Source organism: Halichoeres trimaculatus, unplaced genomic scaffold (genome assembly GCF_033239565.1).
Source record: "Halichoeres trimaculatus isolate MK-OKI-2021-1 unplaced genomic scaffold, fHalTri1.1 fHalTri1_scaffold_5, whole genome shotgun sequence".
Classification (NCBI taxonomy): Eukaryota; Metazoa; Chordata; class Actinopteri; order Labriformes; family Labridae; genus Halichoeres; species Halichoeres trimaculatus.
In genome coordinates, this window is record NW_027437183.1 from 29,258,807 (window position 1) to 29,285,353 (window position 26,547).

The window sequence follows — 26,547 nt, forward strand, 5'->3', positions numbered from 1 at the left end:
TGGAGGAACAAGAGGCAAAACTTTGCCACCTGCCAACAAGTCACAAGTTTTAGTTTCACCTTGTAGGTTTTTATTAGTCTACAATGAAAAATAAGTCCTGCCAAAATATGTTTAATAATAAAAACTTTTTGGTAGGTTTCGATATGTATAAAGAAGTGTCATCAGTTGTTAGTTTAGACATCTTATTGGTTACCTTGGATATTCTTCCCTTGTTACCACAAAACATTCACATCATTTTCAATTTTGGCGAATTTCCTTTACATTTTCTGAATGCCAGATGAGTTTTCTTTTTCTAACTGGTTTAAATGCATGGCAGTGTGTTAGGTCCTTATTACACAGAAAGCTTGCAATTGTTTTCAGTGAGATTGTTTACACTCAGAAAATTCTACGAACAGGACAAGAAAACGTGTAAAAAAAAAAAAAAAAACAGACAAATGAAGAAATAACCCAACAAGCAAGATTTTTCCAACTGCTCAGAACTTTTATTTGAGGGAAATCGTGGTTAAAATTAAATTAAAATATAAAATTCGGATGGGCGGGTCTTTCTTTCCAGGGAAAGTGTTGACACAAGGACAGCAGACAGCCCTCCAGAGGGGAGGAACAGAGGCAGGAGGGAAAAGTCAGGAAACTACAAAATGAACTTTTGGGGGATGAGCCTGGTCATTCAGTAAGTTATGTATAAAAAGAAAGGAAAAAAGACAAGAGATGTAGTTAGTTATTATAAACCCCACCCCCATCTGAAATGTCCTCATAGGCAATCAGTGCTATAGCTCTCTCCATTTCCTTTTTCTGGTTTCTTACAGGAAGTTTTAGATCATTTTCTTCTTCACTCACTCTCTCACCACTGTATGCGTCATTCTCATCCCATTCTGCCTTAATGTAACATCTTTTCCTGCAGTTTTGAAAAAAGTAAACAAAATGTCCTTCAAAAATAAAATGCAGCAACCACATTTCATGTTCTACTATTACATATACAGTATATATATATAAATACATACATAAATATCTTACATGTACAACCAATTTTGAAAAGGGGGGGAAGAGAGAACCCAAAAGACTTATGAGGACTTGTGGAGGTGGGGGGAGCAGGGCCAGGAAGCCCAAGGTTGCTCATTGTGAGGGTAGTGTGTCTGTTTTTTTTCTGTTTAAGCTTTACATACACACACACGCACACACACAAACAGCCTGTTGGGGAGGGGTGGTGGAAAGCATTCCTCAGTTAGCCCAGTAGGGGGAGCTGCCATAGCTGGACTTGCTGCCTTGAGTCTTCTGCTGCATGCTGCTGGACTGATTGCGCTGACCTGGACCACCCTGCAGGTACAAAAAAATAAATAAAAGTAAATTTTAAAAAAGTGGTTTGTACATCACCAAGTAACTTCATAGCTAGTCTGTTTTTACCCTTTTATCTGCTGTCTCTTCAGACTAAGTAAGACTAAAGCTGAGTAACCATAAAGGTAGGTTTTGCAGGAATGAATAGTCAAAATATCATTTAGCAGTCTGATGTTTTAAAGCTTTTACAGCATAAAAGCCTTTAAACATGTGGGGTTTCTTTAAACACAAAAAAAAGAAAACAATATGGCAAAAGTTTTTGAAATCCTGTGAGGACAATGTGAGTCATGAACTGATCACTTTACTACAGCCCTGGAAACATTTCACCAGACAAACTTTTCTTCTCTTTGCGATGACAACATTTCAGTCACATTGTGTCAAGTTTTGAGGTATCCAGTAAAAGTTAAACAGTAGATTCTGTTTTTTTCAGCCAATTCTAAGGATCTCCGGACGCGGAAACCATAGAGCCCCACTTTACCTGGCCATCTTGTGTGAGGTGGTGGTGCAGCAGCTGAGAGTGGGGCTGTTGGTGGGGTGGCAGAATGTGCAGGAATGGAGCAGGAGCATAGCCAGGAGCACCCCCAGGGTTCAGGGGCCCCGTTCCTCCCAGTGCTGAAGGCAGACTGAAGGGGGGCGGTGTCCCTGTGTGGAAGCCCTGCTTGTCAAAAGACTGGGGATAAAAACACAATACAAGAAATTAGAACAGATTTAATATGTGTGTGTCCAACTGCCTTTAAATTGTGCCCTCAAAGGAAGTCCCTTCTATGCAAACATGTTTCAAAACTTTATATGAATATCAAACCAAATGCATTTTCAAGATGATGTCTTCATTTGCTGGGCCATTTGAGTGTAACTTTAAGATTACCATTACCAAAAACAAGTCTTTACTGTTCACTGAAGCACAGAGATGGAAAATCACGAACCTGAGTTTTGCTGTAGATGGAACCTCCCATGTCGGGTACTCCTCCACCAGTACCTGATCCTGAGAGTCCTGGGGCTGAGAGGAGGAAGAGAAGGGTAGGAAAGAAGAGATAGAGGAAGGAATTTAAGAGGGGAAGAAGGAGAGCCCAGAGAAGAAAGAATAGGATAGAATAGAGGAAAATCAAGGGGTTAAGAGGGGAAAAGAAGAACAACGGTCACTTCACTGTTATCTGAATTTCAAACACTGATTGCTCATTTCCACTGTTAGTAGAAGGGGGCCAGCCAGTAGGAAGAAGCATAGTAAGTGAGGAGGTGCAGAAGCTTGTTTCTCACTTCCTTTCACCCCTTGCATGTATCCATTTATGTGCACATCACAGTGTGATCACACACATGCATATACACACCTTTCTCCATAACACTCTTGTCTGTAGCATCATCTGTAATTGTGAGTACATCTGTTTTTCCCACAGGAGAAAAGCCAGCTGACTTTGTGTGTTGTTGTAAGAGTGTGCGCACGTGAGTTGTGTGTGTACCTTTCCCTGGGCCGCTGCCCGCTGATTTGGCCTGTGACTGAGCAGAGCCTCCGTACCCTCCCTTACTGTATTCCCCACCGTGGGCTTGAGATAGGTCATCAAAGGCTGAAGAAGAAGGAGGAGTAAAGAAGAGAGGAGGCAGAGTGAGCAGGGGAGAGGGTATGGGTAGGTAGAGACAGGAGATGGAGGCCAGATGATGTGAAGAGAAGAAAAGAGAGCAAAGAGGATGGAAGAACAAGAAGGGGGGCAGGGGAGAGAGAGGCAGTAAGGTAACCTGGCTAACATGGCAGCGGTGTCTTTAATGAGCCGAGTCCAACTTCAGCAGGGGGTTTGAGCTATGCATGCAGCACAAGCAAAAAACACACAGGCCCAATACCACACACACATGCAGCATTTGGTGTAAATGTAAAGAGTAGAAAACTGAGTTATCTTTTATCTCCTTTCAAACTCTTCACACAGAATTGAGGCCAATCCCACTGTACACACACTGTCTCTGTTACTATACTACTGCTGTCTAAAATACATGACACAAAGAACTTTATTACGTGACACCAAAACCTCATGATAGTAATGTACAAGTGTAAGACAAGTTATTCATTTGGGTTCTTAAAGCATCAAAAATACCACATGACTTTAGTTTAGGTCGTTTTCAAAACTACCTGGATAGAAATATGTGCTGGCTGTTGTGTTTCAAACCTGAAAAATATCTTACAGTACAAACTCAAGAACTCAGTCTTAATAAATCAATCATTTTTAAAAGAGAACTCACAACTGTTGATAAACTAGATAAAAAACTACGCCATGTTAATTCTCAGCATACACCATGAGCCACATCAGTGACACACAGAGTGCTGCTGGTTCTGTCTTGGTCCTACCTGTGCCATACGCATGCTGTCCGTAACTGGGCTGATGCTGTTGATGGTATTGATTGGAGGGGTTTGCCAGTCCCATAGCAGGTTGTTTGGCCGAAGCAGGAGGTACAAAGACAGTGGGGCCATACTGGAAAGCCGAGGGAACCCCTGGCATACCAGTGTAGTATGGCAGACCTTGAGGATGATAGGGTAGAAAAAGCTGTGTTATGATCTCTGACATTCAACACCCCACAAACTACAATTTACTGTCGACACTTCAATATAAAAAAACTGCTTTTAAATCCATTAATCATAAATTCCTTAAAATTTGGTCTTAACTAATAATAACTTAAGTCATTTGGAGAAATCTCACTTAAGTACAATTAAATTTGATACAATTACATCAATTCCAGATGGATACCCAGAAGTCAAACTAACCATTGTGGAGTAAATGTCAGGTGTTATGATAACTCAGAGTGTGACATGTTAAATAACACACGCTTCCCTTACCAGTGTATCCATAGCCCGGGGGGAGAGGAGGGTTTAGGAAGGCCTGGTTCTGTGTCTGCTGACCCTGGCTCTGTCCCTGGCCCTGCCCCTGTGTTCCTGCCTGAGGAGCCTGCTGGGGCTGTGTCTGTACCCCAGCTGTGGACAGGCTGGTTGGGGGAGCAGGAGATGAAGAGTCATTCCTGCCAAACTTTGTTGCCTCACCTGGGTGGGAAGAAGAAATCAAAACTGAGATTTTATGACCTGGTCCAGTTGTGTCAAGTTGTTCATATCTCTGTGAGTCAACATGGTTATGATTAATCATAATCCACAGTTAATAGACCTGGGGCCTGTACTACGAAGCTGGATTAAGTAATCCAGGATAACTCTGCGACAACTCGCTGAACTTCACCAGATCTCCGTCATCCAGATCTGCTGTCCCAAAAAGCTCGTTATCAACTCGATAAGTGAATTCGACTGGGATCTGTGCGCACATACATAAAATGGGCGCGGTTAGCGGCCCTGGAGCATTAACCACAATGGAGAGGAGAGCAGCCTACTTTACGGCAGAGGAGCAGCAAACAATACTGAAAAAGTACGAGGGGTACCGCAATATAATCCAGGCCAGAAGCAACACGACTGTGGCCAGAGGGATTGCTGGCAAAAAATCGCCGACTGTGTGAATGCGTAAATTTCCTAAATGCTGATATTAATAGACCTATCTCATCATGTGACGACACGGGCAGTTATGTCCTTATTCATTTATGTTGTCAGTCAGTGTGTGTGTGATCAGCATAATATCCAACCTCATAATTAGAAAGAGTCCACTTTCCTACAAATCCCAAGGAAAACGCTCATTATAGGAAATTTGTATTCGGATGCAATAGCAGTTGGGAAAAAAGGACGTGGGAGCAAATAAAAAATAAATATAAAAACATCCTTCAAAGTCTCAGTATAAAAGATTCCATTTGCACACATTTCTACTTTTCCCTGACAATGTCTCAGTTATGATGATCAGTAAGATATTGTTTGTTCACAGCCCATAAGAAAAAATGTTGGGCCAAAAAGACAGGGGGCAGTCCCACGCCGAAGGACTTCACTCCAGCTGAGCAAACTGGTGACTGAGCGGTCTTTCATGCTTGCTGATGGTCCGATTGGTCAGCGGGCGGTCTGTCAGAGCTCTTATCCTGGAACTTAACCTGCTCTGGACCAGGTTTGGCATTCAGCATCAGTTACCGGGGCAACGTGTCTGGATAAAAAGAGATCCACATTCGTAGTACGGAAAACCCGAAACTTATCCAGGAAGTTATCTCTCTAAGAGCTAATCCAGCTTCGTAGTACAGGCCCTTGAACTCAGAATCTTAAAGTCAACACAATATATGACTTGCCTGAATAAGGGTTATTGGCCAGGGCATCTCTTCCAGGCAGGGTTGCTGTTGTGCCAGGGAATGTTACACCATAATAGTCCTGTGTAGTGAGACAAAACAAAACTGAAAATATAACCAGGGGCAAGTGTAAGTTATGATATTGTTCACATGAAGGACAAAGTAAGCCCTGCAGGAAGAAATCTGATTTCTTGATTACTTGAGCAACACTGGCCATAAATTGGGCCAAGTATGGTCCACTTTATAATACACATCCCTGGAGTTAATGCATGGCTACTTCATAAAAGAAAGTGGGAAGACATGCCTAAGAGCTGTTTGGTTCAGGAGGTTTCGCAAGCAAGCAAAGTGATATGTAACAGAAATTTCAGACTAAAACTGACTCACCATTGGAAGACGAGACTGCAGCATTTGCAAATCCTCATATCCATAGATCTGCTGTTGAAATAAAAAATGGTAATAAAATTACTAACTATTGTGTCCCTTTCTCGAGAAACCTCGCTGTTTTTATCCAGTGTCTTTGATATCATATAGTCAACCTTTGCTAATTCTTGATGTGTTCACTGACATTATGCTTGGTCTTAAAACTCAAAACAGAGGTTTTATCTGCCTTACCAGAAGCCCTTTAAAACAAGTAGTAAACTCAGAGTTACAACCAGGAGATAAACCAAGATAGACATCAACTGGATAAAAAATGAACATAAAGAATGTGCTAACGCGTTCAAATACACCAATATAGACCTCAACTAAGAGACGCAACTTTTCTTATACCAAATAAACACTCAGGAATAATTTGAACAATTGTGAGTGACAGTTACCGGGTAAGCTGGGAGCAAACCCCCAGGGCCCATGATGTACTGGTTTGCCAAAAGGGGCGGCACTCCTTGGGCCAAGTTAGGAGGAGCTTTACCTGGCAAAGAGAAGATTTTTGGCTTGATCAAGGAGCCTTAAAAAAAACCTAAATCATAAGGTAGATGTCTTGATTTATTCTGAGAGGGTAGTTTGAAAAAAACTAAGTTTGGACAGCTTTAGACCAATGGTGAAAAAAACAAATTATGAACGAGATTCTATTTTGCCAAGAGTTTTGGTCTTGTGATGATTTACTGTGTCTTATAAGCCTACCTGATGTGGTGCCAAGCAGGGGTGTAGTGCGGGTTCCTGCAGCTGACAGTGTGGTGTTTGTGCCATTAGGAGTAAGTCCCGGTGCTCCAGATGGGTGCAGCCCATTGCTGGTCGAGCTGCTCATGGCCTGGGGAACTGAAGAACTGGGATTGACAGCTTGGCTGGATGTTGATGATGGAAATGCATGTAGGTTGACACTGCTGCTGCTGCTGTCCTCATTGCTCATCTGATAAAACAAGAGTAAAGAGGGTGTTTGGATAGAAAACAGAATGGAAGTCATCATTAATACAAGTTTCTACTCATAATTTTTTAGTTTAGCAATTAACTTTCAGAATATCTCCAAGAGGGGACAAACACTTACAGTGAGAGATGAGCTTGTGGACAGGGTCGATCCAGATGGGTGGGTACTGGTCACGTGGCTAGAAAGAGAGTAAAATTGTTGCATGTGCTTGAATCTGGCAAAGCAACATGGGCAAGTAGCCGAGGCAACATGAGCAGGAGGATAGAGATTCAGTCAAAGATAATTCCACATGAGTTATTGAGATATGTGCTTGTAACCATCATTATCTCCACACAAACAAAAAATTACTGGCAACATAAGAAATTCACAGTGTGTAAAAACCTTACCTGTTGAGTGAGGGCATGGCTGTGGAGTGGGAAGGTGTAACTGCAGGGGAGGGGATGTGGTGGCTGGAGCCACTATCACTTGTCATAACAGGAGACTCTGTTTTCACTGTTCTTGATGGTGCTAGTTTAAAAACAAGGAGAGAAAGAGTAGAAGTGTCAAATTTAAGATTTCTAGATTTCAATTAGGGATGCACGATATTATCGGCACAATATCGGTATCGGCTGATAAAAGCTTAAAAATATGTCTATCTGTATCGGCAGATATGAAAATTTCTGCCGATAGTCACAGCCGATAAGGTGCTATTCAGTTAGGATTATTATTATTTTCCATCTGAAAAATAAGTTCCTTAAATAAAATGCAGCACTTCAATTATTTGCACTGCAGAGCTCTGTGTCTGTCACCAGGTTGTTACAGTAGCTCTAAAATAATCAAATGCAACTTGGTTATGTTTAAAAACGCATTGTACATTTAAAGTTCATGTGATCTAAAAAAATTATTTTTCTGTATTTCAATACTGAATGTCTTGAGTTTGAAAAAATAATACATTTCTTATTTATGGTAAAATCAAATGTTTTTTGTCTTGTTTTATGTGTGTTTCTCAAACAAATAAGACTGTCACAATAAGAGTAACATATAAATGCCAGTACAGGACAGACCTAGCTTTCTTTACAGTGAAAAAAACAAACAAACTTGTCATTTTTGGTATTGGCCAAAAGGGGTTTCGATATATTGGCATATCAGATATCGGCAAAAATCCAATATCGTGCATCCCTTATTTCAATATGTAATATATGTAATGTAGGAAGAATGAAAACAGAATTAATTAAAACTGAATGAGAAGGATGGGTTAATACAACACTGTTCTTCAACAAACTTTATGTCCTGCCTCTTTACATGACTCCACTTCCTGACAAACACACTTAGCAATCAATACTCCTATTACATTTTATTGGACATTTCCTTAGAACAGACAACACTGAAAACTTACCATCCTGTGTGCTTGGTGCCTTCACTCCACTGTAGCCATTCTATTTGGAAAGGTGGAGAGGAAAGAAAAACTTAGTTACATTGGCAGATAGTAAGAGGGCTGGAAGACAGACAAAAGGTGTAAATCTTAGTGTCATTTGGGTCAATTCAAGACAGTGAAGAAGGTTTTCCCTACCGTCAGAGAAACAGCTGCTGGGACATCTTTGCTCTGAGAAAAGCCCAAATGTGGTGGAAGGTTCCTCGGACCACTGCTCTCCACACGGTTGGCTGCTGATGGAGCTGTGGAAGACGGTTGGGCAGCTGCACTAGGAAGACCCAGGGAGGGGGAGGGCGTGGCACTGGGTAAGCCCAAAGATGGTGTGGGGAAGCTGGGATCTGATGCTGCCATGGGTAGGGTGGGCAGGCTGCTCATGTGGTCACTAAGACAAAATAAGACCAGATAAATACACAAAAATTCTTTAAATGAATTCTTTCATATTAAGACACAAACCCTCGACAACACAAAACAAATCTCACATGTACCTCACAACTCCAGGTTTGGAAAACAGGCTGCTCTGTGGCTGCTGAGTGGGAACGCTGCTCGGGACAGACATGGGTGCTGGAGCTGCTGCTGCAACTGGGGCCTGAGCAGGGGCTTGCTCTCTGGCCGACTCTGCCTGTGCTGTATCTACTGCTCCACTGCCAGCCTCAGACCCAAAGTCAAGAGCCCCAAACTGAACATTTAGGCCAGGTATATCTGCAGAACCTGGCATCTCCACCGCTGACGATGGAATCTGGGAATTTTGGAAAAAAAAAAAAAAGGTGTCAAGTTCAACTGAAGTAATAGTATTGTTTTTGTTTTTTGTTTTCAACGTAAAAATACTGGAAACCAAGTTAAGTGTGCACAAACAGCTCATTTTCTATCAATTCAAAAACTACACATGATAACGGGTCGGCAGTTTTGTTAAGACACATCTGTTGTATTGTATATTCCAATACAAAGTCAAATATCAAGAGTCTACCTTTGACGGGGGAGGGACTCTGCGTCTTTGGGTCTTGAGCTGGCGCTGAGGAGCCTCTGTGATTGGAGGTTCCATGCCAGGCAGCTTAACTCCAGGAGATGGTCCATCTCTAACGGGAGGTATGGAGGATTCATGACCTAAAGAAGAAAAAAATGGGAGACAGACTGAAATGGTTTAAATCATAAAGAAGATGGTGATTCTGCTGTGATCTTGAAAAAACATACTCTATAAGAGCTCCCATGTTGTATTTTCTTTCTAGAAAAAGCATTGCCCTCTTTTAGTTCATTTAAGCCCCATTTCCACTGTGCGGTTAAGTCCGTTGGCTTTTAGGGGAGTAGTTCCCCAAATTACAGACCCATCATGTCCCACTTTTTGGGAAGCTTAAATTGGGATGCCAGACATACCATACCTTCTTTCAAATGCATTAACAGATATTTGAGTTTGTACTCATTTCTGCAATTTGGGATTTAATTCTTGCTGACTTATGTACAAATATCTGCTGCCTTGGATTTCTTCATATTTTGAAGGTCAGATACTATTCAGCAGTCTTACCTGGTGGTGTGGGAATTTGTGGAGCATGTGACTGAGACAGGCCCAGGGTCTCTGTGGAGGGAAGGATGGAGGATTGTTGTTGCCTCTGAGCTAGCTGGCTGAGCACCGCTGATGGCTCTGGCTGATGCTTTATCTCCACTGAAAAAATAAGGATAAATATGGGACATATTAATGAAATTTCTATTCAGTGCACTCTACATTTCCCATTGTCATTTTAGATTTCTCTGTGGCATCATGCTAAAAACTTTGATGTTGGACTGGCTATTTTGTTTGTGATGAACTTACACTGTTGGGCAGTAACTTGACCATTTTCAACCCTCTGTGGCTTGACTTCAACAGAGGTTGAGGGGGAAGGAGCAGGGTTCTGTATTGAAGGTGGCCCTGCATCTTTGGAAACATTACTGTTGCTGGTGGCAGCTATCGTCTGACTGACTCGCTGACCAAGCCTCGGCCCATTGAGCTGCTCTGATGTCCTCATGTCAGGGCCAGGTGTTGGCTTAGGTGCATTAAGGGACCCGAAACCAGAACCCAAGACTGATGACTGTGAGGTTGAGAAAAGTACAACAAGAAGTGAATACACATACGCCAAAAATTAGTGTGTTTGGGAACATACAAGATGGGCTTAGATTTTGCAGTACTGTGCATTCACATGTGTAAGTCTCAGAGGCTATACATACCAGTGCAGCATGTGCGTAGGTGGTACCAGCAGAGGCGGCGTGGGCATAGCTGTTGGCTGTGGCGTGTGCGTAGCTGTGTGTTGCAGTGCGTCCATTGTGGTGAGAATTGGTAAACACCAGGCTTTGGCCCAAATCCTCGGCTGAGGGGCCATCAACTATTGCCCCCAAATCAGAGTCCATTGAGCCCACTCCAGCTTTGGGTAAGAGGCTGGCCAAGTCCACACTGTAGGAGAAACGGAGAGAGAAATTAATCTGTGCTATGAATTTCAAAACGTTTGTTTTTTGTGCCATGTAAGCTGGCTGGAGCTAATGCAGGGGGGCTTACTTGTGTCCAGGTGTGATGTGGTTCCCTGGAGCAGAGGAGGCGGTGAATACCTTCGTCTCAGACAGCTGTGGAAAGATTGAAAAGTAAAGAACAGAAATCTATAAAATACAGGGGATTGAGCTCTACTATTTATCAACGATCAAGTGACTGATTGGTTCAACTCCCAAATTAACCATTTGCCGAAAGACATTCACAACTCTCTACTCCTTACATTTAATTTTGCTCTTCAGTTGTACGATCCAACAAAGGTAAAAATGCCCATAGAATTTATCTAGTTAACCCGATTAACCAATAAGCTAAAATATGACAATTAGCATAAACAAACTTCGCATAATTTGACTCACACTAACTGTAGTCTACAAATCTCTTGAAGATGATAAAAAATTGCTTTCTTACATCCTCATTCCAGTCTTCTGAGATCCAGTCTTCTGCATTACCCCCCCATGTTCCTGAAAAAAGATAAACAGCCAGGTGAGCTGCCAGATCTACCCACTATTGTCAGCAACTATCAGTCAACCCAAAGCATTGACATCACAAATGGCACTATGCTTGCTTTACAAAACAAAAAAAAATCCAAGCTTTTGAATCCATCATGCAGATTCAGCTTAGAATCTCAAAGATATGGAGAATGCCAGGAGAGAGTGACACTTCTTACTAATACTAAAATAGCCATCCTGGAGCATTAACTAGTATGTAAAGACAGCTTTTGATGTTTCGTCATTTCCCTTACCAGTTGCCTCAGCCGGTTCGTTGCCATCACCCTCCCATGCCTCCTGTCGAGTGCCAGAGTTAGCTGTGTAGTCAGCAGGATTGAAGGTGCTGGAGGGTGAAAATTGATAAGGTAGGGATAGACGGGATTGAAAGCAAGTAAGTAAAGTGGATACGTTCTTGTCTGCTATAGCTAATTACTGCACAATGAGGTTCAGAAGCATTTTTTCCACAAATTTCTATTAAGATATGTGCTTGTAATCAACATCACCACCTCCTTATCCAACTTGAGATGTAAAATTTATAACAAACGTGTGTTTTTACCCCATTCCTTGGGATGAGAATCTGTTGCCAGCAGCTGCTCTTCCTCTGCCACGACCCCCTGCCCCTGAGGAGACACAACATAAGAAAAATTAAAGATGACTGACTGGTCTTCTGCATCTCCAGTCTTTTCAGTATTTTCTTTTCAAAGATGAAACTCCTGCATACACTCTGTAAGAACATTACTGGGAATAAACTATGTTTTCAGTCACGGCAAATGCATTCATACATTCTTTGACACCCCATACATTACAGGTTCTCTTTTTTTTTTAATTTAACATTTTCTCAATATAGTAGCATGGCTTTAGGGCTGTGCTGAATGTTGTTCAATAATGGGTTCACCTTTTACATAATGAAAATTTAACACTGCAATAAGAAAAACACTCAAAACAGACATTGATATAGGTCTTGGCCAAGACACATCTTCAAGTTTTACAATAGTCACAAGGGCACATAAGTTACACTAAACTTCAAGCATAAATAGCCATCTGGTAATCTCTTCTTAAGCAGACCATATAGACCCACACCTTTATCAGATCAATTGTTTGACAACAAGCCTACGTTTCTTGTCAAGACTTCTCTAATCCACACCTCCTTTAATGTCTTTCACCACTGACCCTCTCTTCAATCACAAAAACACAGCATCACATTCAAGCAGCTGCAGAGACCGAATGCATTCCAGACATATGAGTGCTGCAATACTTTGAATGCCAGCAGTCACAAATAGATATGCTGCCAGCTATAACACCAAAACAAGCACAATGACGTCCAAGCTAATTCCCCTTTAAGATTGTATTCATTAAAACAGATTTTATTCCCAACTTTGATACATAGATCAACTCAAAAATATCACATTTTTCCATCTGTCTACAACATGAAAATGTTATCAAAACTGGAAATGTCCTAAAATTGTTTCAGGACACTCACCTCTGCCTCGACCTCTGCGTCCTGGGTCTCCCCGTCTCTCTCCAGGAGCCACTTCAAACCCATTCTCCTCCACCCGGCCTGAATAAAGTGAAAACATAGTTAAAAATTTCCATACATTTGTTTTTTGGTCATTTCTAACTGAAAACAAGACAAACTTCAAACTTACTCCAAATAAATGAAAGACTAACAAGGAAACACATGCATCCCAACAGTTGAAATCAAATAAGGAATTACAAGATTGTAAATGTCTGACTTCTAGTACTTTATTTATACACATTATATGGTTGTGGCCACTTCACCACAAATCATGGCATTAATGTGGCATGGCATGGAGCTGATCACCCTGTGGTCTGCTGAGGTGTTGGTGAAACTTAGGATGCTTTTATAGCAGCCTTCGTCTTCTAGATCTGAATATACTTCATTCTTGTCCACAGATTCTCCATGGGATCCAGGGCAAGCAAGTTGTCTAGTCAATCATGCACAGTATTATTGTGCTTCATTAACAACAAGTAGTTTAAGTACTATGAGCAGGTGCTGTAGCCTGCTGGAAAAAGGAAATTGTCTCCATAAAGCTGGTCAGCCAATAGAAGCATGCACCACTGAGCATTGGTCCAGTTTCTTTTCTCCTCAGCTCAAGTATGACAGGGCTGATGTTGTCTCCGGTTCATAACTGACCTGATACTAGGAATGAGACAGTTGTAGCTCATTCCCTGAAGGCCTTTTGATACACTGACATCAGCATCATTCCACTTCTTGGTTACTTCCACTGACTATTTTTGACGATCCTCTCAAGGCTACGGTCATTCCTGTAACTTTTGCACCTTTTCCCGCTCGTCACTACCACAGTATTACTCCTTGAAGCAGCACAAACAGCCAACCTTTCCAGTCCAATCACTGCCTACCCTCTATGTGGAGGGTGTTGATAATAATCCTCTAGACAATTGTCAGGCAAGCAGTCTCCTCTTTGATTCTAGGAGCATGTACTAAAATAGACCCGTATTGATACTATTTGGATTCTTATTTACTCAAAATGAAACTATACTTTTCCCCATATTTCAAGTCGATTATTGAAAATCAAAATGGAATTCTTTTTTTGAAAAAAGTTGGAGTAAATGTAAAGGACTGGACTTTCACTTCCACTTTCTTACCTATGTGGAAGTTCCTGAAAATGTTCGTGATAAATTTGCTGAAATGCCCCAGTATTTGAGCTGATCATACAAATACAGAAAAAGAAGTCACACAAGCTAGGACTCATCCCCTTGACAGAATACACATAAAATCTAATTACCTTCACGCCCACGACTGATGCCTCTTCCCCTTCTGTTAGACCCCCCACGTCCACGACTAGCCTCTCGCTCCAGTCCTTTCTTCTCCTTGCTGTCTTTTATCTCTGAGGGTCCTCCTTCTTTGCCAAGGCTCCGCTTCTTCCCCACAGTTTCCCAAGAATTCTAGCAGCCAGATGATGAAACAATTAGGTCATCAATAAAATGCACATTTATTGCTATTTATAGTTTGCAAAGTTCATTTCAGTTTCAGTCAAACCCAGCTAAATAGACATAAAAAAATGGGAATAAGGTTATGTGCTGATAGATGTGTAGATGAAGTCTTACTGTGTCAGAGTTGCTCTCCAACAGGAAATTGATGGCTCTGTTAACATCTTCATTGCAGTCGTGGAGGGCTACCATGCACTCATCTTGAGTCTTACCAGTAACCTCAATCAGCTGTGATTGTTCAAAACAAGAACACAAAGCAAGAAGTTAAAACCAAATTAAGTACTACAGATCACAATCAATCCAAAAAGATATACTGTTCAGATATAAAATTTATTTGAATGCACATCAATTACCTGTTTGACCTTTTCTTCAAAATCTGCATCATTTTTGTCATAGATCATTTGGGCTAAACGGATCTGTTCTGCTGTGGCCTGGAAAAACAAACAAGGTTTAGTAAGAAATAAAACAGCTACAATACATTAAACCTGGCCTTAATGTCAGCAGAATAGGAGCGATAATCCTTGTGAGAAAACACAATGTACGATTAAGAGTTGTAAAATACACACTACATTTGTTGTACATTTTATTTTGACAATACTACTACATCATTTAAGACTGAAAATACAAACTATATTTTAAGAGGATAGGAAAGTTATGCCAGATCTATGTATCTTAGTAAAATGTTAAAAACCCACCTGTATCTGTTTCTGTGGTTGTGTTGTTTGTGTGGTGGTGGGCAGCGTTTTGTCCCGAGTCCCCCGGGATTGATTGCTGACCACTGAAGTCATCATATACAGTATATACAAAAAATGTATGTACAAAATAGAAAAATCTGCAAGAAAAAAAGGAGTGGTGAAAAATAAAGTATAAGGACACACAAATATAAATGACAGTGTTTGAAACAGGGAGAGAATCTGGAAATATTCAACACTGAGTAAAGGGATTTTCCACCATGATTTGTATGAAATTATCAGTCCAAGACTTGCTGTTGTCAACTATACCATGTAAGACTATAACCCCATCTGTTGCCCCCAACCTCCCAGTTTAAATTTAGCCAGCCAGGAGGGGACTGTCCAGGTGTCATCTTACAACCCTCCCCTAGTCTCAGACAGTAAAAGAGCAGTGAGTATGCACCAGCTCATGTTAGGTATGACATAAGCCCCCTCCTCCGTTTGAAATGTGATTAAAAAGCAAGTGTACACAATACCGCTAGGTCTAGTCTATGTTGTGACAGGAAAATTAAATGCACTGAAATGATATACACCGGTAATTTTTTTCCCGTTAATTACGATATTTTTCAACTGACAACTTGTCAGCGTGAGAAGACAAGCGAGATCCGACCAGCTTTAGGCACGCTATTGGCTCCCAACTGTGGGTTGGGGAAGAACTGTTAACGTTTTGATTCAATGACAACCGTGTCTTCCATTTATTAACAAAAGGGAAGACGGAATCGAGCTCTTACTAAAATAAGCCCAGCGGAAATAGAAGCCACGCTAATGTTCACACCAAGTCAACTCTCGTTAGCTAGCGCTAGCTTTAGCCCGGCTAACCGCTGGTCTTTGTTCCGGGCGACGGACAAACGACGATATACCGACACACACACGACATTCGTTGGCAGTTTGTCACAGTAAATTGATCTTTTCGTCAATGTTGCTGTTGTGCAAATGGCTAATATTACTCCGCAGTGTAATAAGAACAAGTTTTAACAATGTGAAAACGTATCCTTTTGTGTAAACCCAGGCAAAAAAGCTAACCTTATTGAAGGACCGGGCTATAGATAGCAACTGAAACAATAAACACCGCGTGTTAACATTTCCAACGGTCGTCGTCAAATACTGGGTTAGGAGTGATGCACTCTGTACGGGTGTGAAGGGGAAAAAAGTTAGCGAAAAACGCGTGGCCCGCTAATGTTGAGATGTTACACCAGCAAGCTAAATTCCCCGGCATGTGAACGGCCCGTCCGCATACAATGCAGCACTACAGTATATACAACACAAGCTAGCTAGCGAGTTAGATAGTTAGCTAATCTCCGAACAAGACGAGGGTGTTCTTTAATACGACCAATGTTTTTCCCCTAAACTGCTTTAAACTATATGAGAATACTCCCGAGCCATTTCGAGACAATAAAATCTGTAATTTAAGCACATAGATCTTTATTCTTTCCTTTACCTGCTAACACGCTTCGCTCAGCCAGCAGCAGATGCTGTCACGTGACCCACTGCGCCGTTGTTGAACGTTGTGAAGCTGAACCTGCCAATCAACACTCACCGTGCTGGTCAGGTGGTTCCACACCGTGTCCTTACGTGCGCGTTCCGAGCGAGAGCGCGCCTTATGTTGTGTACTCTACTCAATGGTTGCGTCTCATGAAAACATTTGTCTTAAGAATATTGACGAGGTGATTTCATGTGTGATTTTGAAGGAAATCATAAATTAAAGTTATCCATGTGACATCTCACTTCACACAGACACAAACTCGCTCACATAAAATAAAATGCTGGGAAAACAACCTTTCACAACAAATTCAGACTGACGGTTGACTGGGCCCCAATTGTACAAAGGTGCCCAAAATACGCGCCATGAAAATTAACTTAAAAATACAGGACTATTTTTTGTTCTTAAAATTTAAATTTATTCCCAACATTGTAATTTACAGAGAAAACATACATTTCCAAAACTGGAATCCTTTACCTGAAAAAGTAGCACCAAGACATTGTTTGTAGTCAATAAACTACTTAGTGCAAAATATTTGAGCTGAAGATTCTTTTTTATCAGAAAAAATGTACAATATTTTTCAAGCCTGTATGAAACAAAAAAAAAACTAATCATAATGAAGAGAGACAACTTTTTGCTTTGTGCAGACAATTTGGTGATGATGCAGGTAACCTTTTAAAGAACAAGGTTAAGTCTTTTAGTACTTATGTGCCTCAATTTACATGGGGAAGAATTAAAATTCAATATTGAAGTCATCAAAATGCAAGCAAAACCAAAACAAAGCAATGGAAATAAATCATTCCCATACAAGCAGAAATTCCAGTGATTTGATCAAGCAGAGCTCCAGTGGATTTAGCTGAATGAAAAGTTACCAGGTACAGAAAAAAAGTAGCACTGCAAATCAAAATCATTATATAATTTCTGCAGCATCTTTTAGCAGCAATACAGATCTAAGAGAAAAGAAAAACCATCTGCCTTCACACAAATATATATACATGATTACATATAAATATGCTAGTGTCAAACCTTGCCAGCTCCAGAAACCTGAGCATTAATTAAAGAAAAGTTAAATATTCAGCTGTGCTTGCACCTGTGCAAGACAATTTATTTAGCAGTCATGACAGCGTATTTTTTTTAAAAATGCATTTCCATTGCCTCTACCTCTGCAGTGAAAAATATTTGCAACTTTCTGCTTAGTTAATGCAAGTATTTTCATGATGATCTACTTCTTGGTTGTGCGTGTGTGCCTGGTTAGAATGATGGCTTCTAAGATATGGCTGCAGTTGAGCGATCATGCTGTGAACACACTGAGCCTTTTTCTTCATGATCTCCTCCAGCTTGTGGATATACTCTGAAAATGCCTGTTGAGATAAAGACGATGGGTGAGTGCAAATCAGAGCTTGTCATACATTTTAAAAACATAAAAAAGGAAAATGAAAGCAATTGTGAAATTTTAGTTATTCAGACCATATCAGGTTGCTGGCACAGAAGAGTCCCCTCCTTATGCCACAAGGCTTCCATATCTTCCAGCTGCTTCCAATGGGCCTGAATGACATGCCACCTAGAGAGTAATTGGAAAAGTTTTTCTAAATTATACCTAGGACTAAAAGACTTCTGTATCCTATATGTATCCTATAAGAGGATTAAAGTGTAACCAATTGAAATTTGAAATCTATTTAGCACACACTTTCCTTATCATTTGTAGTTTTGGCTTCTTAAACACAATATGTTTGGTACAACAGGTTTGTAATAAGCATAAATTGTGACACTTACTTAGCATGATCTAAATCTTCCAACGGTGGATTTATTATGTTTCTGGTTGTCTGATTGCTGGGGTCCCCTTGAAACTTTAATGAAGTCCAATCGTTTGGTTGGGGTAAGATGTCAGAGTTATCAGAGGGGATTGAATGGACTGTGGCACCCTGCTTTGGCAACATTTTCATCTGGCCCAAGACAGCTTTTGTTGCTGTCAATGAAAAGGGAAGAGGATGTTTGTTGTGCACATGCTGAGAAAGTATTTGAGTCCCACCATTTTTCTCAGCATTGTGAGAGTTGCCTGTATCTTTGTTCTTATGGGGCTGGGTTGATGATGAGGTAGGCTGAATGACCGAAGTACGTTTGGACAAAGCACATAACGAGAGTTTGACTGGGGCTGCAGAGGTGTTGTTGGGCAAGTTTTCGATGAAAAGGCCTGTTGGAGTTTTTTGGTAGATCTTTTGGTCCCGGAGAGAATCCAACTTATTCTCTGGAATAGGAAGAGTCATGGTACCTGAATGTCACAGAAAAATTATAACCATTTTTAAGCAGTAGTTTGTATATGTTCTTACATATTTCACACTTACCCAGTCCATGCAGTCCGTTTGTGGTGCCACTGATTTCCTGTCTTCCCTCAGTAGTGCTACTTGTTATGGGGTTAGAGATTGGAGGGCAGTGAGTCTTTACCTGTGGCATCTCCAGAAGAGAGAGGCCAAATTCACCTTCTCCTCCAACTCTGATTGCCCTGTCCAAACATGCAGCATGCACGTTTACCCTGCGACTACATTTTCTCACTTCATTGCCAAGTGGACAGGGAGAGCTGCCCTTGGACGCCCCTTGAAGAAAAGAAGTTGTGGCGGCCTGTTGGTCCACTTGAAGCAAGGAGATACTCAGCGGCTCCATAATGCAGTTGAATGAATCTTCTGGAGGCAAAGCAGCGTTTGATAATTGTCTTTTATTGGCATCAGCAGCAAACAAAAGATCCTCTTTGCTACGTGATGGTTCTGCCGTCACAGAACTTTGGGTTGATGGATGCAGGTCTCTTGAAGTCCACCTGATGTGGTTTGATCTGAAGGGAAGTTCACTGGGTTTGTTTGGGGTCAGGGAGGTGATGGCATGTTCACAGCCTGGGGAGAGTGGTCTTTCTGCTGGAGCTCGATGATTGGACATCTCAACAACAGGGCGGGTAGAGTAGCCACAACTGTCATTGCTCTCATGCTCTTCATTGCTCCACACTCCCTCAGCAGAGACATCTGAGGACTCTGAGCCTCCCTCACCCACTTCTCTCCTCTGTTCTGAATCACAGTTGTAAGACACTTGTGCCTCCTTAGCAGCTGGTCTCACACCTGTCATGCAGCCTGGCAGCCAAGCCCACCCCCTCCCTCTCATTCCCTCAAGACCTGCTGGTCTCCTTTCTTCCCTACTTGATCCTACATCCCTTCCACCTGAGTCACCATGACTAACCTTGTCCTTATCTTTATTGCAATGCTGAGAAGTTAAAGGGACCACAGCCTTAACAGTAACTGTAGCAATATAATCATCTGATGAGTCTTCCAAACCCTGATATGTAAGAGCAGAATCTGAGAGGTGGGGAGAGTGTTGGAAAGACAAAACTGATGATGAAAAGACAGAGGATGAAAGAGAGGCCGGGTGAGAGGAAGATTCAGACAGACATGTAGAGTCTGAAAAGACAGAGGAGGGCGTAAACTGTTGTAGCTGCTGGTGATACCATCTCAGGTGCGTCTCCTTCTCTCTGTCCCTCCCATATTCCTTCCCCAGATCTCTTTCCTTTACTCTCTCTACACCTGTATATGAGTCTCTGCTGCCTTGAGTTTGTCTTTTTTCTTCTATTTGTCTTCTTTCTTGCTCTCTTCCTTCTTTAGATTGGTTTCCCCATTCTTTGCAGAAGATCTCAGATTCCCTGATGTTTTGGTCACCAGATAAGTGACTTGCACCATCAATTCCAACATCACTCTCTATTCTTCTATCCCTTACAGTTGCTATCTTTCTGTTATCCCCTATTCTTATGACACCTTTAACAGGTGTTACTTGCTCTAGACCAATGTCCCTCCTGTCTCTTGTACTTGTTTTCTCATCCTGCTTGCAATTCTTAGGTGTGGAGCAGAGAATTGGACCTCCGGTGGCCAGCCTCATGGTACGCATTGTAGGAATGAAAGCCTCTCTGCTTGTCCCAAACTTTGGCTTCTTCGGAGGACTTTTTCCTCTCATGAAAACACTGCTGCCTTGGCTGCTGCTGCTGCTTCTTCTGCTGCTTTTGGACACGTTACATTTTGGGAACAGCTTTCCTCTCCTTCCTCTTTTAAGTCCTCCCTGTCCTTGTAACTCTTTTACCCTGTGTAAAACCCACACTTTTACCATCAAGTAGCTTATAATTGTTCTTACAAGCTACTTATCTCCCATATTACAGTGTGGACCCCACACACTTACCTGTCAGCGTATCTCAGTGTGTTAAGTGTGTGTTCACTTGCTAAGTGACCAGGTGAAATGTTGGCAATCATGCATGTCATCGAGTCTCCAACAAATGAGTCTTTTAAAACCTAGTATGGAAAAAAAAAGACAATCAGAGACAACCCAGACACAGGAGGCTTATAAGATATACAGTGGGGAAAATAAGTATTGAACGCATCAACTTTTTTCTCATGACATTTATTTCCAAAGATACAATTTAAACAAAGTTTTTACCAGACATTACATGAAAAAAAAATCACAATGTTCAGGTCCATAAATAATGATTATGTGGAATTAAGAGCAATCACACAAGAAAGAAGTATTGCACACGCTAACTGAGACTCATCTAATACTTAGTGGAGAAGACTTTGTTTGTAATGAAGCTTCCAGACACTTCTTGTATGTTTTAACTAATCGCTCACACTGCTCAGGTGTGATTTTGGCCCATTCCTCTGCACAGATTGTCTTTAAATCTTGAATATTCTTTGGTGCCCTCTGGTGAACCCTTTTCTTTAGTTCTTTCCACAGATGTTCAATTGGATTTAAGTCAGGTGATTGACTAGGCCATTCTAACAGATTGATTTTCTTTTTTTTTAAACCATGTGAGAGTCAACTTTGCCGTGTGCTTTGGATTGTTGTCCTGCTGGAAGGTCCAGCCACGTCTCATCTTCATCATCTTGGTGGATGGCAGCAGATTCATATCAAGAATTTCCCCATACATGGCTCCATTCATTGCTCCATCAATTATATCAAGTTTGCCAATACCATGAGACAAGAAACAACCCCATGCCATGATGCATCCACCTCCAAACTTCACTATTGGTTTAGTGTTTTTTGGGTGATGTGGAGTGCCATTTCTCCTCCAAACATGGTATGTAGTATGACAGCCGAAAAGTTTGATTTTGGTCTCATCTGACCAGACAACATTCTCCCAGTATTCTACAGGCTTGTCAAGATGCTGTTTAGCAAACTTTAAACCAGCTTCAACATGCCTTTTCTTGAGGAATAGAGTCTTGCCGGCTGAGCGTCCATAGAGGCCATGGCGGTGGAGTGCATTGCCTATTGTTTTCTCTGTAACAATTGTATCTGCTGCCTTCAAGTCTTTCTGGAGCACTTTCAGGGTGGTCCTTGGCTCGTTGAGTACTCTTCTGACTATCTTTATGACTCCCTGGTCAGAAATCTTGAAAGGAGCTCCTGTGTGTGGCCTGTTAATGGTAAGGAGGTGCTTCTTCCACTTGTGAATAGTGCCCCCAACGGTGCTGACTGGAATATTCAGGTGCTTTGATAAAAGTCTGTAACCAGTTCCATTCTGATGCTGAGCAACAATCAGGTTGCAAATGTCTTCAGAGAGCTCTTTGCCTTTACCCATCATGAGGTGTGTCGTATTTAACTGCTTGGTGAAAAAACAGCCTTTTTTATAGGACCATCAATTTGCCCAGCTGACGTTGGTTTGCACTAATTACTGACAGATTTCAGGTGGTATGGAGCATTTTCTTGCCAAAGTATACAGCCTTTCTATGGTGTGTTCAATACTTTTTCCTGTGTTATTGTACTTAATTCCACAAAACCATTATTTATGGACTTGAATGTCATGATTTCTTTTCATGTGTGGATTATTTGAGTTAATACCAATCTCTGGTAGAAATTTCATTTGAATTGCAGCTTTGGAAATAAATGTTATGAGAAAAAAGTTGATGCATTAAATACTTATTTTCCTCACTGTAACTAGCCATGACATTTATGCTCACTTGTACATCTAAATACCTGTGTAAGTTTGCTCTGTCTGAAAGGTGTGTGCAGCTGCTCCTGATCAAGGGACCGGATGCATTCTTTGAGCTGAAATAAAGCAAATGTGATGATAAAATATGGTTATTTTCAAAGATGTGTTTGACTTCATGTATTCTTTAGAGTGTGACAGTGATAGGACCTCACAGCCAACAGACTCTGATTGATCTCAGCTCCCTCCATACGACTCTGTCTGTCTGGTTCTTTTGTATCTGATGCTCTCTCACTTCCTGCCAGGTCCACAAACCAAATTCTGCAGACACAGACAAACACACACACAAAAAGAAAAAAATCCTATTTAAGAAATTGTACACCTTGCTCCCAGGATGACTGAATCTGCTACACATAATTTTAGTTATGCTTATGGGTAAAAAGCATGAAATCATCTGAAATGTGTACACTTTGATAAACACGACCCAAACTTGTCATCACTCACCTACCAGCAAGTTGCTGGTTTGTATCTCTGAGCTGAATCTGAAGAAGAGCATGAGAACGAGAAGAGTGTGGATTCACTCCACTCACCCCCTGAGTGCGCTCCTCTGTTCCCTGTGCAATCACCTGTAGAAGTGCAAAAAAGATGACAAAGGAGAGAGACACTGAGGTTTCAAAGAATATTGAAATTATTACATCATTCCTTTACAATTAAAAAAGAATTATCTAAATCTTACAAGTAGCTTTAAGTGTATAAGCACAGACGTAGGTGACCTGTGGTACCTGGCAGAGCTGGTTGTATTGTTTTTTATTGAGTGCCTTCTAGGACAACATTTTTTTAACACAGTTTTGAAAGAAATTTGAAATGGCAGGCATTGGTATTGATCTACTGAAGAATTACAAATTAATTTGGTTTTAAAAAATGTTCAGATGCGATTGACACTTTAAAAATCCAAGACTTTATCTTTTGCCACAAATAAACAAGTATGATAGTTCAGAATTTTAAAAGCAGAGAAAGAATTTTTCCGCATACAATATTTGACAGATGGTTTTCAAAGTATTTATTTAAGTGATAACAGCACAGCATGAACTTAAGGAAATTTCAGAGAAAGCACTGACCTCCAGAAGTGAGCTAACTGAGTCCACTCTGACGTCACGCATCCCAGCAATGTGAACCACCTTCTGTCCATCTTCCCTCGCATACAACCTAAAGAAGGAATAAGGAAAATACTGACATTAGAAGAGAGGATTTAAAAATGCAAATCCTTTCAGAATAAGAGAGACAAAAGTATATTTACTGGTGGCCAAAAACACAACTACAAATCTGGTGACTCAGGGAATTCAAAATGTCTTCCTTCCTTTCATTTGACTGTTAAACATTTATTTTCTAGTCATGTTTCTTTACATTTTACTGGATGCAAGCTTCACATCTTGCCTTTTTAACTCAACAAAACAAACACTCACTAACACAAACAAACCTTTTCCTGTGGTCCAACAAGTCATACAGCTGACCACAGTAGATTTCAAAGAAGCTGACATACACCAGCAAAGGTGAGTTCATGTGTGTGCTGGACAGGTGAGCAAAGATGTCTCGAACTGCCAATGCATACAACCCTGGGCTTCTTGGAGATGAGCCCAACATGGTGTGTGTCTTTCCTGAGCCTGTCTGGCCATATGCAAAGCATGTGGCCTTGCCTCTGTGGACACAACACAAATGTGAGCATAGAGTCATAGGAACACAAGGCTAAAACATACAAGCATGCACTTGAAATAAAATATTTGGAAGGACTTAAAGGTGTACTATTCTAATAATACCACCTTACCCATTGAGCATGTGCTGCACAAGAGGATAGGCTGTTCTCTGATACACCTCCTCATTTGAGCTCTCCTCCCCAAAAACTTGGTCAAAGAAGAACTTGTGCTTCAAGGACAAATGGACAAAGGAGAGGTCATCAAATACTGAAAACACCCAGACAATATACTTTAATTAACATCACTATGACCATAATTAATAGAAAACTCATTGGTATGTATTTTAGCTATACCGTGAGTATAAAAATGTGACATAGCAGTGATGTATAATGGTCTCTCCTCTGAGCTTTATATCTACCTGCAGGATGTACTGTGTCAGATCCACAGCTTCTTTGCTTTCATGGACAATCACACATTCTCTACTCGGAGTTGTGACAACATCTGCCTCCCCTTTTCTGCACTCTACGTGTGTTTGGGGTCTTTTCCGTACACATACACTGATACGCTGTCCACCCGATTGTCTGCAAAAAACATAAACACATGGATTGACAAGCACTGACAACTAAAATCAGGATGACTGTCTGAAAACAACCCTACAATGCACTCCACGCAAATATTCTGATACAGACACTATCGCAAAATAATTTTGTAACTTGTAACTCTACACATAATGTTGTCTTAATGCTACTGTTCCGGCCTTTGCATGCTACTTTCTATTACATTTAATAAACATGGGTAGCACACTGACTTATAGTATGAATTTAGCAGTCAGAGTAAGGCTGACACTGGCACCTACTTTTTGTCTGGAAGAGATGGGGGGCTTAATGGGAGTCCATAGTTGTATCCAGCTTTTCTCTTTAACTCGTAAACAGGTGTTTGATCACACGTGTGTTCAAAAGCCCTGTTACAACTCATGCCTGTGAAGATTTTTTCCTCCCTGGAGATACTTCCTTTATTTTTGTGCCCAACTGGTTTGTTTCTAAACTTCTTTGACGGCACTGCTGCAGACTTGGGTTTTGGTTTGTGGAACCCAACGCTTTGTGGCGATGATCTGTTGGGAGAGGTGTTTATGCTAATCCCCCCTGTGATATCTGGCTTGACGTTTTTTCCAGTATTGACAGATTGATGAAGATAAGTATCCAGCTTGTGGTTGTTATTTCCTTTGCAGCTACAAACAGAGGCACTGTCAGTATTACAATGAAGCTGCACAGTAGCGACTGATCCTTCCCCCTGGCCTGAGTCATTGTAAAATGAATGATAAAGATGCTCCTGATGAGAGTCTTCACCACTGAAATCAAGCTTCCTGGAAACACGGGAAGACTTGGAAAAACTGTCCAGTTTTCTCACAACAGCACATTTTGTGTCTTCATCATTATATGCGTCTTCATTAGAAGCTCCACAGTTTTCATATGTGAAGCTTCTACCTGCATCAGCACTGTAAACATCTTCATCCTCATGCTCAAGGCTCTTCAGGTCAAGAGTTTTGACCATTTGGATTAACTGGAAGAGTCGAGTCCTGTCTTCCATAGAATGGATTCCCAGGATGGGATAGTCCTCCATGGTGAGTACTGAAAGGTGAGCTGCTCGATCGATGCCAACTGAGCTAAACCTGGAGGACAAGCCAAAGTAAAGACAATGAGGCGTTGGCAGAGCAGGAGAGGATGGTACACATGTGAGCTTGGATGTGAACTTACCTGGCATAGTGATGCTGCAGCCCAACAGCTCTCAGACACTCCAGCAGACCAAATGTCATCTCTTCTTCTTCCTTTCCCCTCTTTTTCTTTGAGTTTCCTCCAACTCCCCTGGGTTTGTCAGACATTTTGTTTTTATCCTTCCATCAGTTGATCACACAAAGCAATGTATTGTTGATAAAGTACAACACTCTGTGATTTCTTTTAAAGACTGGTGGCTGATGATATGTGCAGTCACTGTGTCAATACTTCCACACTGCACTGGTGGGATGACAAGCAAAGCACAGAGCACTGGTATGATGCTGTAATTTGACACTTGGTCAGGATGGAGCCAGGGCAGTACAGTACAGTCATGTCACACATTTCTGTGCTGTAGAAAATATGTTAAATATAGCAGACGCAAGGGTGCAGCCATTGCATTTTAGACCTCTACAGTAGATTAAATGGCAGCTGCAATAGTCATGCAGTGCTTTGCTTCAAATAATACCCCTCCTGATGGTCAATGTTAGCCTCGGGCTGAACCACGGAGACCATTGGGGGTTCCTGAGTGTCAGCAGCTGCTAATTCTGCAAATTGAATTACAAGGGGACAAACAGTGCAGTTTCAATTACATCAAATAAGCAACATGGCTTAAAGTACAGCTATAAGCCTCATAGTCATACTTTAGGCAGTAAAGGGGATGGGTTATAGACACCTGTCTATTTCAGGGT

At 41.3% G+C, this 26,547-nt stretch overlaps 2 protein-coding genes and 1 non-coding gene across 6 annotated transcripts; all 3 read right to left on the reverse strand.

Moving 5' to 3' along the window:
* Positions 1-470: 470 nt before the first annotated feature.
* Positions 471-16,529, reverse strand: LOC141790297 (ubiquitin-associated protein 2-like). 4 transcript variants are annotated; one of them, XM_074670077.1, is made up of 29 exons: positions 16,413-16,529; positions 14,939-15,075; positions 14,597-14,674; positions 14,361-14,471; positions 14,039-14,198; positions 12,751-12,828; positions 11,827-11,890; positions 11,525-11,613; positions 11,191-11,243; positions 10,795-10,859; positions 10,470-10,692; positions 10,078-10,333; positions 9,793-9,930; positions 9,241-9,377; positions 8,762-9,012; positions 8,415-8,658; positions 8,241-8,280; positions 7,252-7,372; positions 6,986-7,043; positions 6,625-6,850; positions 6,321-6,412; positions 5,890-5,940; positions 5,509-5,587; positions 4,145-4,345; positions 3,659-3,829; positions 2,784-2,888; positions 2,253-2,326; positions 1,808-1,999; positions 471-1,311 (listed from the first exon to the last, which is right to left on the reverse strand). In XM_074670077.1, the coding sequence occupies exons 2-29, from the start codon at positions 15,032-15,034 to the stop codon at positions 1,216-1,218; spliced, it is 3,549 nt and encodes a 1,182-aa protein (XP_074526178.1). In that variant the 5' UTR covers positions 15,035-15,075; positions 16,413-16,529; the 3' UTR covers positions 471-1,215. The 4 variants fall into 4 exon arrangements, with proteins under 4 accessions (XP_074526178.1, XP_074526176.1, XP_074526177.1 ...); XM_074670075.1 differs by having other exon boundaries at positions 6,986-7,079; XM_074670076.1 differs by lacking the exon at positions 16,413-16,529 and adding an exon at positions 15,998-16,110 and having other exon boundaries at positions 6,986-7,079.
* Positions 7,124-7,200, reverse strand: LOC141791155 (small nucleolar RNA SNORD121A). The gene has a single exon (XR_012598301.1). It is a non-coding gene; the product is annotated as a small nucleolar RNA SNORD121A (small nucleolar RNA).
* Positions 16,530-17,647: 1,118 nt separating the features above from the next.
* LOC141790100 (uncharacterized) lies at positions 17,648-25,965 on the reverse strand. The gene is made up of 13 exons (XM_074669738.1): positions 25,841-25,965; positions 25,571-25,755; positions 24,218-24,353; positions 23,873-24,091; positions 23,514-23,601; positions 22,900-23,021; positions 22,611-22,716; positions 22,443-22,514; positions 20,658-20,767; positions 18,797-20,562; positions 18,228-18,723; positions 17,922-18,015; positions 17,648-17,815 (listed from the first exon to the last, which is right to left on the reverse strand). Exons 1-13 carry the CDS (start codon positions 25,963-25,965, stop codon positions 17,648-17,650), a joined length of 3,687 nt encoding a protein of 1,228 aa, XP_074525839.1.
* Between the last annotated feature and the right edge of the window lie 582 nt (positions 25,966-26,547).